The 18,493-nt window shown below is 36.4% G+C and overlaps 1 protein-coding gene across 1 annotated transcript in view; it reads right to left on the bottom strand.

The window, feature by feature from the left end:
• Positions 1-1,991: 1,991 nt before the first annotated feature.
• COMMD10 (COMM domain containing 10) overlaps positions 1,992-18,493 on the bottom strand; it is a 202,544-nt gene continuing 186,042 nt past the window's right edge. The window contains exons 6-7 of the mRNA XM_027874902.1: positions 3,013-3,072; positions 1,992-2,291 (exon numbers count right to left, since the gene is read on the bottom strand). Of these exons, the coding sequence (XP_027730703.1) occupies positions 2,253-2,291; positions 3,013-3,072 (99 nt within the window). The 3' untranslated portion in view covers positions 1,992-2,252. The remainder of the gene's footprint in view (positions 2,292-3,012; positions 3,073-18,493) is intronic.

The following is an 18,493-nucleotide window of genomic DNA, read 5'->3' as shown; positions in this document are numbered from 1 at the left end:
TGTTACTACTTTAAAAAGATTAAACTAAAAGTCAATCAAATGGTCTATACTTGGTTCCTGCAAATAATCTGAAAAAGTATCTACACAATCATGTTCCCTATATTTAAAGTTTACTTAAGGAGCATTTGAAAGTGTTACCCTCTATTATAGATCTCATATAAAAATAATGCATAAATGTCCATGGCTACGATTGTTAGTTGTAGGAAGCTTCTGGAAATCAAAGTCCTTTAGGTGAAATAAAAACAGTCTCGTTCAGATTTTAAACTTCTTTTGGTCTCTGTGACTGTGTTTGGATTGGACACTTCATTTTTAAGTACAGTGGAATCATAAAACATATTCTTTTAACTTACCTGAGTTCAATTGTGCATGTTGGGCCTAAAAAAATGTCTATTTAAATAGAGCAGGCATTCTGCTCACCATTCCACTCACTGAGTTTAAGCAGAATGAAGGGGAGACAGGAGACATTAATCTACTGTTAATCTCAGCCAGCATCATTTCCCTTGTGCCTTTCATAGCGTGAGCATCTCCAGCCATTGTGTGTGATTCTAGAATTTCCTCTTCGTCATACACACTGACATTCTATTCACTCTGTTTAGGTTGAAATAGTTAATGAGAGGTCAACCTTAGTTGGCCTCACTGCCATTCCTCGTTCCCTAGAAGGGAACTGCTATGTTCCCTTTTTCTTTCTTACATCTTCTTTCACCTCCGGTGATAAAAGAAGAAACAGTTATGTGATTGTGAGATTACCCTTTAATGGCTAACACTTAATCGTGACACCTTTTCAAGAGCATTCCACCCCCACCACCACCACCCCCACCCATCAATTTATCTGTTTGGGGAGTCTCTCTGTTTTTGTCTTCTGTTTGAGTAGAAGTCCTGGGTTCTTACAGCTGCCCTAATCAATTGCTTACTTGGGTTTTGTGAAAAATAAAATTTAGATCCGATTATTTCCATATCAACAATCTCAGATCCATTGGTTGTCTGATATGGATTGCTTTCTTTTAAAGAGGGCTTAGCCCCTTCCCAGCTATATTTTTTAAATATACTGCAGTGTACTTTATCAATTTAGAGAATTCTCAAGGATAATTTTGACCTTAGTAATTTCTACTTTACCATTTGACTTTAGAACCTACTACCCTCTCCTGCTCCAGGGTACAACTCAACTATAATGCTGCTGTAACTAAGCCCAGTGCTAACTAAATGATTTTTCGTTGATTCATCTATTCATTCATCTCACAGATAACTGACGCAAATTAAGTCATTGTGAACTTCAGTCCAGCTAGTTCCAATGATAAAAAAATATATTGACTAAGCTAACAGAAGATTGGAAAAAGCAGCTATAGTAGAAATACTCAGTGATACCTATTCAAGTGTTAACATTATGTAAGTTAATTAATAAGCTAATATGTTAATTTTCTTAGCAATCTACTCTGAGTCCTTCTCTCATGCTACCTATTACTGAATATTGATTTGCAATATGAAGACACAGTCTGTTAGACTGTGAGCTCCTTGAGGGCACAGACTGTCTTTTGCCTTTTTTTGTATCTTTGGTGCTTAGCACAGTGCCTGGGAACATAGAAGGAGATAAATTGTTTCATGATTGACTGACTGAATGAATGAATAATAGAACATTGTGTCTGGCAAAAAACAAAACAAAACAAAACCTAAAAACCTGATAGCATATAAAATTATGTAATGTGAGACTACAACTCTCTTATAATATTTTAGTATAAAATGCCAAATTTCTTTCCCCAACTATTTTCTAACTACATATAATTCTTATTACGTACAAGGATTATAATAATATCAGTACTTGTACGTGTGGTTGGTTGGTTTATATTACTGCTACTGTGACTACCTAAGTTTTATATTCTGCTAATATCCACACTGTAAATTTTATCATTAGGACCACATAAATATATAAGATGTCATCAAGCATGTAAAAGTGAATAATTTTTGGGCAATAAAAACAACAGTAAAACAATATGGTATTAGCTTTTGTTTTCTTTTTAATAAAAGTGTTCTTAACAATGGCTATTGACCCAAAAAACCAAGACAAAGTCAATTAGCACTGCAATACTCTTAACAACAATCTCCCTTGGCTAATGTTAGTGGTCTAAGAGGAGATAAGCCATATAATTTTACAGGAAGACAGTCACTGAGTCCTTCAGAAAGCACAGTTTGGTAATCTATCTTCAATACAAAATAATGAGGCGGCAGGAGCGCGATGGAAAAAACAGTCTTCGAAAACATCACATAAGGGAATCCAGCTGTGCTTGCATGGTCTCTAGCTATTTACAAGAAAAAAGAGAAGAAGAAGAGGGGGTGAAAAATTCATGTGAAACCTTGTTTAGAAACATGCAAATAGAATAGAAAGAACTATGTCAAAACCATGCATATGAAATCCATTCACAAAGCAATAAAAAAAGCCCTGAATGAATACATTTTGTTTTTTATGAAGATTTTAGAATTCAGTGCTGTAACTTTGCTATTCAATTTTTAAAAGATTGCCTAAATGCTACTGTTTTTAATGTGTCCAGCTGTTTTTCTGGTAAATTATTACTGCATAATAACAAGGTTTTAAAAGGGCAGTAAGAGAGGTACTGTTTTTTGCTAGATTTTAAAATCAGTATTTTTACAGAACACTGAATATGTTCAAAGCTGAATCTTCATCTTGTCTCCTATATCGCTCTTCCATCCTCAGCACCGAAATGAGGCGATTTCAACATTACCTATGTATAAAAGATCACGACTGTGAATACATGCCTCTTCAGTTAATGTTTTACATATGGATTAACAAACCCACTGCTTTAATTAAAACCACTCCCATCATTTTCCTGCTTTTGTCAGATTTTATTCATTTAGGCAACGTTTCCCACTGTGAAACATGAGGTGTTTATAAGGGAAGTTGAGCATACACCACTTCATAATTGAGTATTTAAAAACACAAATTTATAAAGTGAAGGCAACTTAAAATACCATATATCAAAAGTCCCTTTTAAAAATACAGACCTTGTTATAGAACTCAAACAACTCCTTGTGGTTGAATTCCACACAAACTTTCTCCAAGTTCTGCCAAAAAAAAAAACCAAAAACCCAAGCTTAGTCCACATGCTTCAGTTTTTCTCTCTGGCTGTCTTCAGAGTGTACCCTCATATTATTATCTGACTCAATGATTTTTAAAAGAACATTTTCTTTCTGCTCTATTCAACCATACCATTCCTAGATGTCCCTAAGACACATCTACTTTAGCAAGAGTGCAAATCTATGGTTGCATCTGTACCACAAGGTGATTACACAAAGGTTAATAACATAGATATCAGCAAGAAAATACTTTTGTTACCAGTTTTTTCAACTCAAAGATAATATACAAGATTGTATTTCATCTTTCTCAGCAGTCCATTTGAGAACTACTAAATACTATTACCCAAAGACACTGGAGGCAGTGTATCTGATTGAACTCATGGAGCCATTAATGCAATATGCCAGCACAGAGCTAATACCTCCTAGCATTAATTTAACAGTTACAATCTTAATGTCCCAAGATTGTTACATTCAGACTCAGCAAAAGTGAAAAATTAATGTGACAATTTCAAGGCTGGGACTTTTCTTGCTTTTTCAGAATACATTATATGTACATATGCACACACATTTTATAAAATCCATTAGGAATAATACAGATGCTGAGTAATAATATTGTTGGCATCATTATGATATGAAAGAAAGGGCTACACTATAAACATAGTCTTAGTTACTCGTGTAAAACAGGAAGTCACTAGTCTGAACTGTTTGTTGATTCATTAAACATTTAAATTTGATGCAATGTCTTTTGGGAATTAAAATGAACAGTGAAAGTCTCTGTGGGAAAAGTACATAGACCACTGGACTATACAGCCCACAGCCCAATGCTGGTGTCTTCGTAAATTCTAAAAATCTTAGTACTTACGTAAGGCACTGCGCCTTTCTTCTGCAGATATTTTATTTGATAACAGGAAAGGAAAAGGACATTTTGTGTGAAACCGAGAAAAGAAGGATGAGGAGAAACACAGGCTGTGCTGAGAAAACCCGCAAGAAAAGCAGCTCCTCAGATAAAAGTTTTGAGATGAGCTGAGAGAGAACAGCTCTGCGGAGGAAAAGGTACTGAGCAATGGTAAAGATGGTGAAGGGTTTACTGTTTCCCAGCAATTAATTTGAAAAGGATTATTTTCAGGATTCTGAAAGGTATTGCTGGTAAGAGTTATGGATAGACTGAATCAAAGAAATATTTGGGGACTAGAGGAAAGCTCCACATTAACTATCTGTCCTCATCTGATAGAAATGTGGATTGTAGATTACTCCATCTGAGTTAAGAGATGGCTCACCACTCAAATACAGATCAGAAGATGAGGAGTCAGCAAATGAGAAAACAGAGTAAAGGAGAAGGATGGGAGAAGCTAACAAACAAGAGAGACCACTAAGAAAAAGTGTTGGCAGAAGCCAAGATTTCAGAGGCCAGAGAAGGGAAGAAAGAAAGAAGTCTATGGAGTTGAAGAGCTACCAGAGTTGAAACCAATTGACTAGAGGCTCTCCTGGTGATGTAGGATGCTGATCTGATTGGGGAAGGGCTCTGCTGGTGGAAAGGAAAGAAATCAAGGAAAGGAGAATCCTCTGCTCTCCATGAAGAGACGGCTAAGGAAAAGGCTGCCTTGCTCTCTCGTATCTTCCACAGCTTGAAAGACAGGAAACTCCTCAAAGATTTGCCTATGTTGCCCTTGCCCTTAACTGCTCTTTATGGCTAAAGAAATGAAAACTCCTTAATGCCTATAGGATAGCAAGACCTGAGTAGCTTTGCAGATCCAGGATTAATGTGAACTGCTTTTTACTGAGACAATGTCACACTGCATAAACACCTAATCAAGTGGAGCAGACCTGGGAAGTTCTGTAGACCTTAGGCTTACAGTATAAGGCTTATGGCATAGACTGTTTAGAGACCACAGACATCTACCCATGCAGTCTAGAATTTTGAGCTGCTCCAGACATATAAGCGTCCTTCCTCACATTTCACAACCACTAGGTTTCTGTAAGTTTGTGCCCCCTCTACTTCCATGTACATTGTATGTATTGGTGAGACAATGAGACCTAGGCTTGTGGGTGGATTTAAAAAAAATTCCTGAAGTTGCATCCTATATAGTAAATATTCTGTCATGAGAATACTTGCTTCTGTCTTCTTGTTTAGTAAATCCTTCCTATTTAAGAGTTAATGGTATCATTGTGACTGATTTGTGTAAATGAGAAACACTGATGGGGCCCCAAAAGCCACAGAAGTAGCCAACAGGAGTATGTTTTCTTACATCTGGGTTACCCTGAGAGTAAGTTGTTACCAGTGTCTTAGTCATGTACCCACCACCTTTGGGGAATCACCTAAACCTGTCAAATACGCATAGATTGGGGTGAGTGGGCTAGAACCAGCCTAGGAAAAGGTAGAGCTTGGAGAGTTGGGGGGCTGGTGCTATGCCCTTTATAACTGCCATTCTTATAATAATAATAACAACATGCTGCAAAACTCTTTCTTACAACAAGCCTATAAGGTAAGCAGTGGCTAATATTATTATATCTCTTTCAGATGAGGGAACTGATGCCTTATAGCAGAACTAGATCTTGAACTCTGATTTATTCACAGGTTTCTAAATCAGTCTTAGTGTCCCTTTCAGAAGTGAAGTAATTTGGTCAGGATCACAAAGGCAGTGATTTGCATAGTTGGTAGAATCCAGGAATTTTGATTCCAAATTCAGTGCTCTATAATACCATTGCTCCAAATGGTTGAAAGGTACCAAACACAGACATTTTGAAATACATGTGCTTGCCTTTTTTGATATCCTATACTATTTTCCTTACTTATTCCCAGTTTAGTTTTTCTTTTCTTGTTTTCAATGTTCACTTTCTAATTCTTTGTCTGTTTAATGTTCTTTAATTTAATATTGCCATGATTCTAAATTATTGCTGTCTACTTCAATGACACTTTCCCCAAAAAGCCAATTAAGGTTGTGTACAGAAACTGTTCCACTTCATAAATCCCAAGCTCACTGGATCAAGTTTAGCACTGCTTCATTTTCATCCAGATATCAAAGTATTTAATCCTTAATATTAGTATGTTCATATGTCTGCTGAAAAGTCTCATCCCTGTAAGGCTTTCTTCAAGAGAAAAATTATTGTTTCCCAAAGAGACAAATTCATTTGCAACTGCTCTCCTTAGTTGACATTACAGAAATTAGCCGTATTTAATGGTCACAATTATTTTGCTGTCATTAACCCCAAAGACAAGAGTTTGACAAACATGTAACAAACACTAGCTCCCCAGTACTACCACGGGGTGGATAGGTCCACTTAGGTCCTGAGAACAGTAAGTCTATTTTATTCCATTTCCTATCCTGGACAAGCGTAAGGAATGAATATAAACAAAGCAGAAAAGTGGGCTTGTCCCCAGCTGGTGGCCTAGCTAATTCCAGAGCAGAAGCCAAACAAGATATAATCACACACCTCTTCTCAACAATGACTTTAAGCTAATATTGTGAATATCTTGAGCAAAACTTATTAAAAAATTTGTGTCCCTAATTTTGAGTTTTCACCTTCTTTCAAACTGTATAAGGACGAAAGGGAAGTGACTGCTGACTGTTTTAAAGGTAGTAAACGATGAAATATAACTGCTGTGAAAATGGGGTAGAACAAAACTATTCTTAAACACAGGTACTTTCAATGGACAATAAGCTGGGCCTAGAATTAGGTAGGAGAAGAATGTATTGGGTTGTATTTGAGAAATTGTGTAATGCTTTCAATAATCCCAAGCCGTTCTTTGCCACAAAGCACATTTTTAATAACCTATATTCTCTAAGGGCTGTTACATAGCTCAGAATCACAGAAGACCAGAATTTTAAAAGAATCAAAATTACAGGTCACACAAAGGGCAAAGGAAAGCTGTATGGTGGGTGTAAGTAATCTGTAGTGTATTACAACAATGACTTGTGCAACAGAAGTGGAAAAAAAGTCATCATCAAGGACACATACTATGGAAAAGGAGGTAAGTTGGCTATGCAATGAGAACGATCGATCACAGAAGGATAGTGCAAGTGCTACAACTGGTATCCATCAATGCCACCCGCTGGTATTGACCTATCAGAGTAAGTAAGGATGTTTTAAAGTATCTGTGAACAAAATCATTTACGTACATTGGTATGCTGTCTGGGGAACTAAATATTTAGCTAAAAGCACAAGAAAGAAAAACATCAGGATCTCATCCTGATCTGAAAGGATTTAGGGAAGCCTCGTAAGAAGAGGAGTGTGTGTGTGTGTGTGTGTGTGTGTATGTGTGTGTGCGTGTGTGCATGCACGCGTGTGTGTGTGCATGCGTGCGTACATATCTGCCTTTGTGATATGAATACATGAGGATTTGGTCTCTCTGGAGCATACGTATCATATTCATCCATATGTCCATATACCGAAATGTACCCTTAACCCCATTCTTTTCTTCTGCTTCCCTTTGTTTCCCTTGAGATCTCATATACACAGTTCTCCATTTTCTTATCTTTAAGAATAGTTAGAGAAGAGAGTAGGAAGAAGAAGTAGTAAAACTTTATCTGAAATATTTGCTTAAGAATTAACTAAGCATATTCTATTTGTTTGACATAGAATGTTTCTTTAAAAAGAAACAAAAAACAACTCATAATATATTTATAGAATTCATTGTGATGCACAATTCCATAATTAAGGTTAGCTGAAGGCCTCCAAGAAAATAGAACAAGTAAAAGGTCTGTATTTTCACCAGGTTGAGTAACTCCTGGTGTGATAAATCCCTCCACCAAAACACATAATCCTATGATGTTGCTATTACAGGCAAGCTTAATACCAGCAACCTATTCAGTTTCAATGTCAGGACAAAATAAGGTATTTGCAAGTCACTGAATAATTAACAAATGGGGGTTTACTTTGCTCTAATATAGTAAAGATATGCAACAAGGATATAGTGGTACATAACTTCTCTGGATGTACTCTCCCTCCACCCTAACTTTGAATAGAAATGCATCTGTAGGGTATGGTGACTCTTATGGTCCTCAGAAATCCTCCAAGTTAGAGGGGACCTAACTTTCCATGCCCTTAGGTGACTAAGAAGCTGTGTCCAAGAAGGCAGAGGCCATTCAAGTCTCAAGGACAGCTCTGCTGCCTTTTAGGAAAAATTAATCCTTATTGCTAGGGGAAAGGGAACCCTGGTCCTTCTAGAGCAGCATAAGGTACAAAGATTAAATGATTAAACATAGTCTTAGAATCATAAGTTGTAAGACCTTGGTGGTCACCTCAGACGACTTTCTTATTATTGTGAGAAATACCAGTACTGAGGCTAGAGACATAAGTAAATAGAATACAATGATCACTATAAAGAAATATTAAGGTCCTAGAGATTCCCAAGATGCAAATCCAGAAGAAGACAGTAACTTTATAACAACTAAAAGTAGATTCAGAGGGAAGAAAATGTCTGGGCCATAATGACCTAAAGAATATCTGAACGAAATGAAGCAAAACATAACAAATAAAAATGTAAGTGAAATAAGAGCTCTGGAAAAAAGAATTGGAAGGAGAATAATTAGCTTAGAAAAGAAGGCAGTACATCTTACCCAATAATAGACTTCCTGGAAACTAGAATGGAGCAAATAGAAGTCAAAAACTTTGCGTAAAAATAAGAAATGTTAGAACAAAATTAAAAACTTGAAAAAGTACAAGAAAATGTAAAGGTATCTTCTACAAAAAAAAAGACACTGATGAGGAAAACTGGTGAAGGGAGAGAAGATTTAAAAATCATCAGATTCCCTAAAAACTATGAACAAAAACAAAATGCTGATATAATAGTTAAAAATCATATATTAAAAATGCTCAGATTCATTAGAACCAGAGGGCAAAGAAAAATAGAAAGAACCTACCAGTCACTTCCTAAAAGAAACTCCCAAATGAAAACTCCTAGGAACATCAGAGTCAAAATTCAGAGCTTCCAGGTCAAAGAAAAAATGCTTTAAGAATCCAGAAAGAAAGAGTTCAAGTACTAAGGAAGCACAGTCAGCATCATAAAAACCTTGTCAGTTACTATTATAAAAGATAGTAAATTTCAGAATACAATATTCTAAAAGGCAAAAGATAAAGGCCTGCAAGTAAGAATAACGTCCTACAAGGGGAGAAATGAACCTTTTATGGAATAGAAAATGTTCAAAAATTCCTGGTAATAACTGAATGTGAACATATGAGTCAAGAGAAATCTAGAAATGTAAAATATATTTGCGCAATTGGAAAGGGCTACATGATGAAATTTTTATATTCTAAAAGGGAAAGAAGAAACAAGATGGCATTAAGACAAATAGAGGGTCTGGAGCTGGTTTTCTCTTATTTTGATGGTTTTAAGAAAGGAAAAAAATAATATACACTAGGAAATAAATGAGGAAGAAGGGGACAGAAATTACCATTTCTCATAACTGGTGTCCACAAGAAGATTCTAGCTCTGTCACTTATTTCCTGTGTACCTTTAGGCAAGTCATTTAACCTCTATAGGCCTCAGTTTCCTCATCTGTAAAATGAACTGGTTGGATTCAATGGTGCTAAGGTTCCATCCAGATCTAAATTTATGTTCCTATTTAGTCTAACCATTATGTACAGCATAAAATGGAAGAAGTAGGGAAAGTGGGCATCATTTTTAATTGGTCAATGGTAGGTTGAGATCATACTTAAACACACAAAGATTCTCGTGCGAAAATAAACTCAGCAGAGAATGGATGGGCCAGGCAGAGGACAGTGGAGGAGTTCAAGAGGAAAGGCAGAACTGGGAAGGGAAGAGTGAAAAAAGCAAAACAGCTTCATAGGGTAGAACATGGCATGAGGTAAAAGAGAAAAGGAGAGGAGGAAGGAAGGAAGGAAGGAAGGAAAGGGAGGAAGAGAAAAGAAAGGGTTAAAGGAATTAGAAAGTAAGTGATCCTATCAAATTCTTTCTATGCCAGAAATATGGTTTTAATGTGAAAACCTGGGAAAGACAAAGAAGAGAAAGAAAATCATAGGCCAATATTTTTCATGAATATTTCCACAAAAGCTTTTAATAAAATACTAGCAAAAAGTCTACAAACAACATTAAAAATACACTATATAACCAGATTGGATTTATATGAAGAATGCAAATTATGATTACATAACATATTAATTTGTTCATTCTACTCTCTTGGTTTTCCTCCAGGTAAACATAGCCTCTGTTCTCCATAGAGAAAGCTTAAAGTTTTCCAACTTAAGGATGCTGATGGTTCCAATATCCTCAACTGAGAGTTTCTTTCATTGGTTTCATATTAAAATAAGGTTGGCCCCATATTTACTTTGAACATTTATATCACCTTACTTGTGTAAAATAAAGGGGGTGGCCTAGATGGCCTCAGAGGTCTCTTCAGGTCTAGTTCTATAACTGTATGCAACTTTTCAATCTGTTTTTCCTTTCATCCTCTAGAAAATAGGCATCTAATGATATAGTTCAGCAAGGCCAAAGACACTACAATCAATGTTATCCTCAAAGCACAGCTCGGGAACTAATTTTTTTTTTTAATTCTTTGAGAATGCAAGAACTGTGGAAAACATTCTTAAGGAGGAGCTGGTGTTTTTTTCAGATGTTTTATAAAACATATCAATTACTTTTATTGAAAAATAAAACCTATCAAATAACCACTAAATATTTTCCTAGTTAGCCAATATTTGAGGGTTTAAGTAATCACCTAGCTTTTCTTCTTCTTTATAAATTCTTAGTTAAGCTTAAAACTTTATGAAGATGATATTACTAGAGCAAAAGAGATTAAACAACACAGGATACTCATCCATGAGATCGAGTCTCTTTCCCATCTTGGACATTAATTCCCCCATCACAGTCATTTCACTAAGGTAGAGAACTAATTTTTCAGCCATCAGAGTAATTACTTAGAATGAGATGTACTAATTAAGGCACTTGTCTCCAAGGTGGGTGAAAAATAGGGATTTGGTAAACTAAGTAGGGGAAGAAAATGCATTTTTCTAATTAGTTGATTTTGGGGGAAAAAAAAAAAACTTGGGATGTAATGTCCACATCTTGATTCCTTTGTTATTCTTCTAAAAATGATTTTTTTTAAATCTTTATTTTTCCAAAATTAATTTATTCTTACATGCTATTTTCTCCAACCATGGTAATAACATTTGACTTGGAGGAATACCAGCAATATTGATGGTATTTCTAATTTCTACTTAAAATTTTAGGTCACAGTATAATTTAAGCCCAACTTTAATTTTTTCCAGGCCTTAGGCCTAAAGATCAGTGCTAATTTGCAATGACTGATTTATACCCTCAAAAGTAGATCCTAAATTGGACCAAATGTCAGAAGTAACATCTTTGATTTTTTTTCTTTCTTTTTTTTTTTAAAGAATTTGAGGGGGGAAAAATCCTGGAAAATGGTCTCAGGGATATAGATTAAATTCCATTGAATTATCCATTAAAATCCTTTTCAACACAAGTGAATATGTATATCCTATTTGGTTAGGAGATTTAAGATAGTCATAACAAGGGAGTCTGAGTGAAGAGATATGTGGGAATTCAAAGACAATAATTCAAGTATTCTATGGCACAAGATGTTGTCTCATATCACACAACTCCAGACTTGCCAAAACCCAGACAAAGCTTCTCAGTAACTATTTTTCTGGCTTTCCAAATGTTTTCTGGGCCATTACTTGCTTGCAAAGAAGAAATACCTTTTATATGCCCCGAGAATATGTTTGAAAGCCACAATCCTGAATGTGATAATCAATATTTAAATTTAAAACAGCCATTCATGTTAAATAGCCTAGAATTTCTGTAGAAGTTTCCAAAACATCTAATTTGACAAATTGTCAAACACATTCCTTCTTATTTATTATGTGGGCAGAAATTAAATTCAGGCCTAAGTCAGGAAAAGGCTGGGACCTGATCCTGATCTGAGAAGTCTTGGGATGAGTTATGAAAGATGAGGATGTGTGTAAGTCGGATGTCCTTGTCCATGGTGCTCAGTGCCCCTAGGGTGCAGGCTTACAATCTATCTCAAAGTCTGCACAAACAAAAATGTGTTCTTTTCTCCTGTTGCTTTCTTTTCCTTTGGCTCCCTCTTTCCTTTCAGTTCTCTATTCATTTATCTTACCTATGAGAGGAGAGGATGGGAGGGAAAAGTGGTGGATTTTTCTGAATTATTTGCTTAAAGGGGTCAAGTTTCAATTTATTAGTCTGTTAGTAAAAATTTGTTTAGCTTCTACTGTGCACTCAACACTGCATGACACTTTTTTTGGGAGGGGGTGGATTCCAGCAAGATAGTTACAGAATTTGTTATAACTTATCATTTATGAATTGTTATATAAAGAATGTCTTGCATTTAGAGACTTTTAACAAATGCCTATTGATTGGCTGAATGACTGTGGTCAAAGTTGACATTATAAATAGGTAGAGAAAAGTCAAATAACTATTTTTATTCTAGGGTCACTAGAAAGACAAAAATACATATTCCCCTACTCCCCCATCACTGATGCCTTAAATTCTACTATAAATGACTCATTGCTTTGTGGGGAAGAAGAGCTGTGATGATAGTCATAGTGATTAGTAAGGGCAATAACAGTACATGGTGCTTTAAAATTTGCAAAACACTCTCTATACAAGCTTTTGCATAAACCTCACAATAACCCTGTGAGGTAGGTATTATGATCCCTGTTTTACAGATGGGGAACCCGAGGCTCAGAGGCAAATGATTCCATTTGGCTGAGAATTATCCACACACCCTTTATTTCTTCTCCTTCATGATTCTAGCTTTTTGTCCAGTTTCATTCAATAAACGTGTGTTAAGTAGGTGCTATGTGCAAGTTCACCACTATCCAAGTCCTCCTATCCAAGGGAGGAAAAAAGTAAAATACAAATCTTTTGATCAAGCTACCTTTTAGCAAAATGAATTTGATGGCTTGATAAGTTTTTGTTGTTTATCCTTGTTACTAATAATTAGTTGTATAATTCCTATTTTTTAATCTGAGAAGAAAGAGAATCAGTATCATGAAACTTGGTCCATCAGGTTAACCTGAGTAACAGGAAACCAATTCCAACTTCTCAAAATTATACCAGAGAGTCTCCAAAACATATCCTCACTTTGGCAACCCTAACCCCAAAACGTTTTAAAACTGGATCATTTAACTTCATCTTTTCATTATGGTATCGCTGAAATCGAACAGCTAGTTGGTGCAGTGGATAGAGTGCCAAGCCTGGGGTCAGGAAGACCTGAGTTCAAATTTGGCCTCAGACACTTACTAGCTGTGTGACCCTGGGCAAGTCACTTAACCGTGTTTGCCTCAGTTTCCTCATCTGTAAAATCGGTGAAGAAGGAAATGGCAAACCACTCCAGTATCTTTGCCAGGAAAATGCCACATGGGGTCATGAAGAATCAGACATGACCAAAATGGAACAACAAAAATCACTGAAATACACAGAAACTCAAAAAGACCTTTTTGTCAAGCAGGGATGTTCCGACATGAAAACTTCCCATCTTTGACTTAAGTAGATAAATCTTAGAGAACTGACGGAGTCACACAGATGTTAAATGACTTGCCAGGTATTACACATCTAGTAAGGGTCAAAGGTTAGATTTCAATCCATGTCTTCCGGTCTATAAGATTGGCACTCTTATCTTTGTTGTGCTGCCACACATTTCCAAGAAGTTTTGTCACAGATATTTCCTTGGTGCTTAGAAATGAAGTTTATGACAACAGTGTTTACACATTCTCCCAGCAATGAGATGATAAAGAAATTTTCATAAAATGGAAAACAATTTCAAATACACAAATTCAGAAGAAATTGAGGTAGCTATGAGTTCTTGCTGAAATTCTATAATGCCTTTCAGAGAGATGCAATAATGTGATAAAGTAATAGTAAATATTTCAAAGAAAACATGTGGAGGCACAGATTATTAGGTTTGTTTATCTTTTTACACACTGACATCAACAGACACTAGTATTCTCAGGTATGTTTGAAGAAACATTTAGCATATTTTAGATGCATCTGATTCATTCAACAAACCTTTACAAGTATCTACTACGTGCAAGGCACCATGTTAAGCCACGGACAGAATTAACAAAGACCCAGTCCTCAAGGAGCTTACTCTCTGTTGAGAGTAATAAAAGAATAATCTATCCAAAGCCAAGCCATATTATGGTGGGTTGAGTTTTTTTTCCTGCATATAAATGTACACATATATACACATATAAAAGTACTATTTTTTTAATCTAAAGATGATGCCACTCCCTTTCTCTCCTCCACACCTACAAAGTAGCACTGAGACATTCGTACCAAGTCCCTCTTGTGATCCAAGGCGACCATTCATAGGCTGGCCATTAACCAATCAACAAGCATTTATTAAGCACCTATTATGTACCAGCCATCATGCTTGTCGTTAGAGATATAAAAATGAAAATGACAAGGTTCCTAACCTCTTGGAGCTTACATTCTACCATCAGAGACAAGATATACACATATAAATACACATGAATTTTGTTGGTATAGAGAACTCCCCAGTGAGGAAAACTTCCTCCACCACTGCAAGTTGGTACCTTCTTGGCAATTTATAGTCTTAAAGGACTGCCTGAAGCACTGAGAAGTTAAGTAACTCACCCACTGGATACAGAGAAAAAGTATCAGAGGCAAGACTGGCCCCAAAGCTGATTCTACGTCCACTATGCTGTTCTGCCTTTCACATACAAACAAAATAAACACATGTCAATTTTTTGGGAGAAGGCACTAACAACTAGGTAACTCTGCCTCACTGAAGCAGCAGGATATCCCAAGGGAGAGGCAGAAGGCAGCTTGTGCCAGACAAGTCAAACTACCTTAATCACCACCTTAACCATAGCTCTTTTCAGATCCAGGTAGAAATAGCCGAGGACTGAAACTCTAAGAGCATTGGGAATAGTAATACCCCCAAGACCATAACCCTGCTTCATGGCCACCACTGTGGGGTATAATTACCACAGAGAAGGGGCTCATTTTCCTTATCACCAGCAACACTAACTGTTGACCAACTGCCACTAGTAGATGAGTAAGTGCAAGAGTCCTCCTAGAATGGCAGTACCCCTTGCAGACTACAGAATTTGCTTCCAGCACAGCCCCTGCAGATATTATCCCAGAAGCAAACTAGAGATGTTACCTCGCACCTGCTTCTTTGGATACTGAAGTCACAGTGCCAAAGTCGAGAACTCTAGTGACTAGAAAGATGGTGGTAGCATTGACAGAAATAAGGAAATTCAAAAAAGGAATGAGCTTAAGGGGAAAGATAACTAGTTCAATTTTGGACATGTTGAGTTTGAGATGTGTAAAACATTCAGTTAGAGGAGAGGAGAGGCCAACTTTTGGATGGTGAGCCATTCTATATTTGGCTAGGGGGGTCTTTATATTACAGACTGACTGTTGGCTAACATATCATACATGAACTCTTTCAAGTCCCAGTTTAAGTCTTAGGTCTTTTTCTGTTTGTTTTTTATTTTTGTTTGTTTTGTTTTGACAACCTGTGTGACCTAAGCAAAGTCATTTTTAACCTCTCTGGGCCTGTTCTCCACTTCCACGAGAAAAAAAAAGAGGGAGGACAGACTAAAATGATTGCTAAGGTCCCTTCTATCTCTAAATCTTACCATATTCCAGAGCTTGAATTCTGTTGGTAAAGCATTTGAGAATCTTACATTGACTCTATGCCACAATCAGCCACAAGAGTAGAAGCATTTCAATGGCAAATGAATGACAATAGAAAAGAGTGGATTATGTTTTGGGGTGCATGTGTCTCATTTTTCCAACTAGACTAGATATCCCTTGAAAGCAGGGCCTTGATACAACCCTTTTGTACAGTTAGCATGGCCCTTTAAGCAGAGAGTATAGGGTGTTCAATAAACATTACCTAAATGATTAACAACTGCTAGGGTCACAGAAAATTCTTTGTATAGCACTGTGAGTTCTACAGAGAAAAGATACTAAATTAATCTTAGTAATTAAATAAGTTAATATACAGACAATAAGCCTGGGCGGCTGTTCCTAAATTTACCTTCAATCTACCATTTTCTAGTAAAACCCATTAAATTCACTAATGGCACTAACTAAATGTACACAGACTGGAAGATTTATTCTATTTCTCCTGCCCTAAACATCTATGATTACAACCAAGAATCCACTTAGAAAACTCATTTCTTTTATTGACTAAGCTGCTCTCATGCATTAATACCAAACTTAGACTTTTTTCAGTACCTAGTCTGAAACCATTATAAAATGAAAATCCAAAGATTAATATTCTACTCACTGCTCACGAGAGATGAAAAATGGGTTTATTTCCTCCTTTATTTATTTACTTTTATGGTTAGTCTGTAAACATGCCCAAAGACCATCCAGAAAGTGCTGCATGCTACCTTTTGGAAAATTCCAATGGAGTTAAGAGGTCTGATTTTCTGCAAGCTAAAATTTTAACTACCTTCTTTTCCCATTAGTATTAGCAACTCGACTTACACTTTTCAGAATAGAAAAGCACTCACTTCCCAGCAATCATCTAGACAAACATATTGGAGTACAGAGTGCAGATAAAGAAGCCACAGACTTATGTTTTTAAGTTGATTTTTTCATTTTGTCTAGATTTCAGAGTTTGGAATAATATTACTTTAGGAAGCAGAGGATTTTTCTACATAGTGGACCATGAAGATTTTGCTTTACAAAAAAAGAGTATGTTCTTTTTCTTCCTTGCCCAGTTTGAGATGGTTTGCACAGCCTAACCCTGGCATTTGAAAACAAAGTTGTTTCTTCCTCTTAAAAAAAAATCCCAGTTTTGCCCATTCCTTTGCAAGTACACATACAGTGAAGGGAAGAAAAGTCCTAAGTGTCATTTAAGGCTCTGCTAAATTGGTTTACAGCGCAACAATTATTAAACAACATTTACTGAATACCCCAATACATTTCAGTATCTTCATGATTAGTTATTGTTAAAAACATTAAGTAAGCAACACCCTCCTCCTATTCCTCTCCTCTCCACCCCGCCCCCCCACCAACCCTGCCTCTTACAGATGGAATGAACCACGATATTCCTTTATATGTACTAGCTTCAGTCATTGTAAAGATAATTTATGTAATATAATTTGTTTATGTCCTGCTATAGGAAGCTGCACTCGATCTCTGATGCACCTTTCCAATTCTATTCAACAAACATTTATTAAGCACCTACTATGTGCAGGCACTATGCTAGGTACAGAGGATAGCAAATCAAAATGAAACAGTTCCTGCCCTCCAGAAGGAAACTACTATGTATACAGATAAATAAATTTTAAAAATCTACACAGACTAATAAGCATTTCACTGTAATTTCACTGGTAATGGGGTTCAGGTTAGGAAACACCCTCTACAATGAAATTCAGCTCCCCCTCTGCACCTTATAGTCATTGAGAGTTGCCCAAAGTGGTGGGGTCAAGCTCAACTAGAAATGGGGACTACAAACAATATATGAGGATCCCTGCAGGTTATAGCGCCTTTTATTTATTTTCTCCCCTAGACTGCTGCACAGGAAGAGCCTTGCTCTCCCTCTACTTACCTAATCCTTTTATCTCCCATTCCCTCTGATGGGTAGGGAGGACTTGGGGGTGAAGAGATTCAATTCCATTTGCTGCAGCCACTACATCCTAAAATTGGAAATCTTGTTCCTTGTCGGTGTGTTCCTGCCTATGCTATTTTGAAGTGCCTATTAAAGCATAAGGCCCTTAACTATGATTATTGTCCTAGCCTGTTGAGTACACGGTTTGGAATTGAGAGAGGGGAATATAAGTTAAAGGAGGAAAGATTTTCTCCAAGTCTGGACTGGAGTGGGGACAAGTGGAGAGAAAATTTTATACATTTTGGAGAAACTTGATCACACTGTAGACTGTTTTTGAACCCAGAGAGATTTTTTTCCCAAAAATATTTTATTTTTTTCCAGTTACATGTAAAAATAATTTTTAACATTCTTTTTTTTTTTTAATTTGAGTTCCAAATTTTCTCCTTCCCTCCCCTCCTTTCTCAATGAGAAGGCAAGCAATGTGATACAGGTAATACATGTGCAGTCAGGCAAAAGATTTCCATATAATTGTGTTGTGAAAGAAAATATAGACCAAAAAAAACCCAAACAAACAAAAAAAAAATAAAATTTTTAAAAAGTATGCTTCAATTTGCATTTAGACTTCATCAGTTCTTTCCCCAGAAAGATTCTTAAGGAAATGATCATGGAGACATGTAGGAGATTAATACAGGTCGTATTGAGACATACAGGGCACTGGTAGAGTTGTATCCAAGTGCCCCCTTTGGCACATGCTGATTATACCTAGTGTTCCATACCATTAGAGCACTCTCTTACCACATCATCCATGAGTCTCTAGTCCTTTATATACATGGGGATGACAAGCCTCCCTGGCAAACACTCAAATAGAG

The sequence above is a fragment of the Vombatus ursinus genome, unplaced genomic scaffold, assembly GCF_900497805.2.
Source record: "Vombatus ursinus unplaced genomic scaffold, bare-nosed wombat genome assembly UNPS02014807.1, whole genome shotgun sequence".
Taxonomy (NCBI): domain Eukaryota; kingdom Metazoa; phylum Chordata; class Mammalia; order Diprotodontia; family Vombatidae; genus Vombatus; species Vombatus ursinus.
The sequence above is the reverse complement of the archived record's forward strand: the minus strand, read 5'-3'. Positions and strand labels throughout refer to the sequence as shown.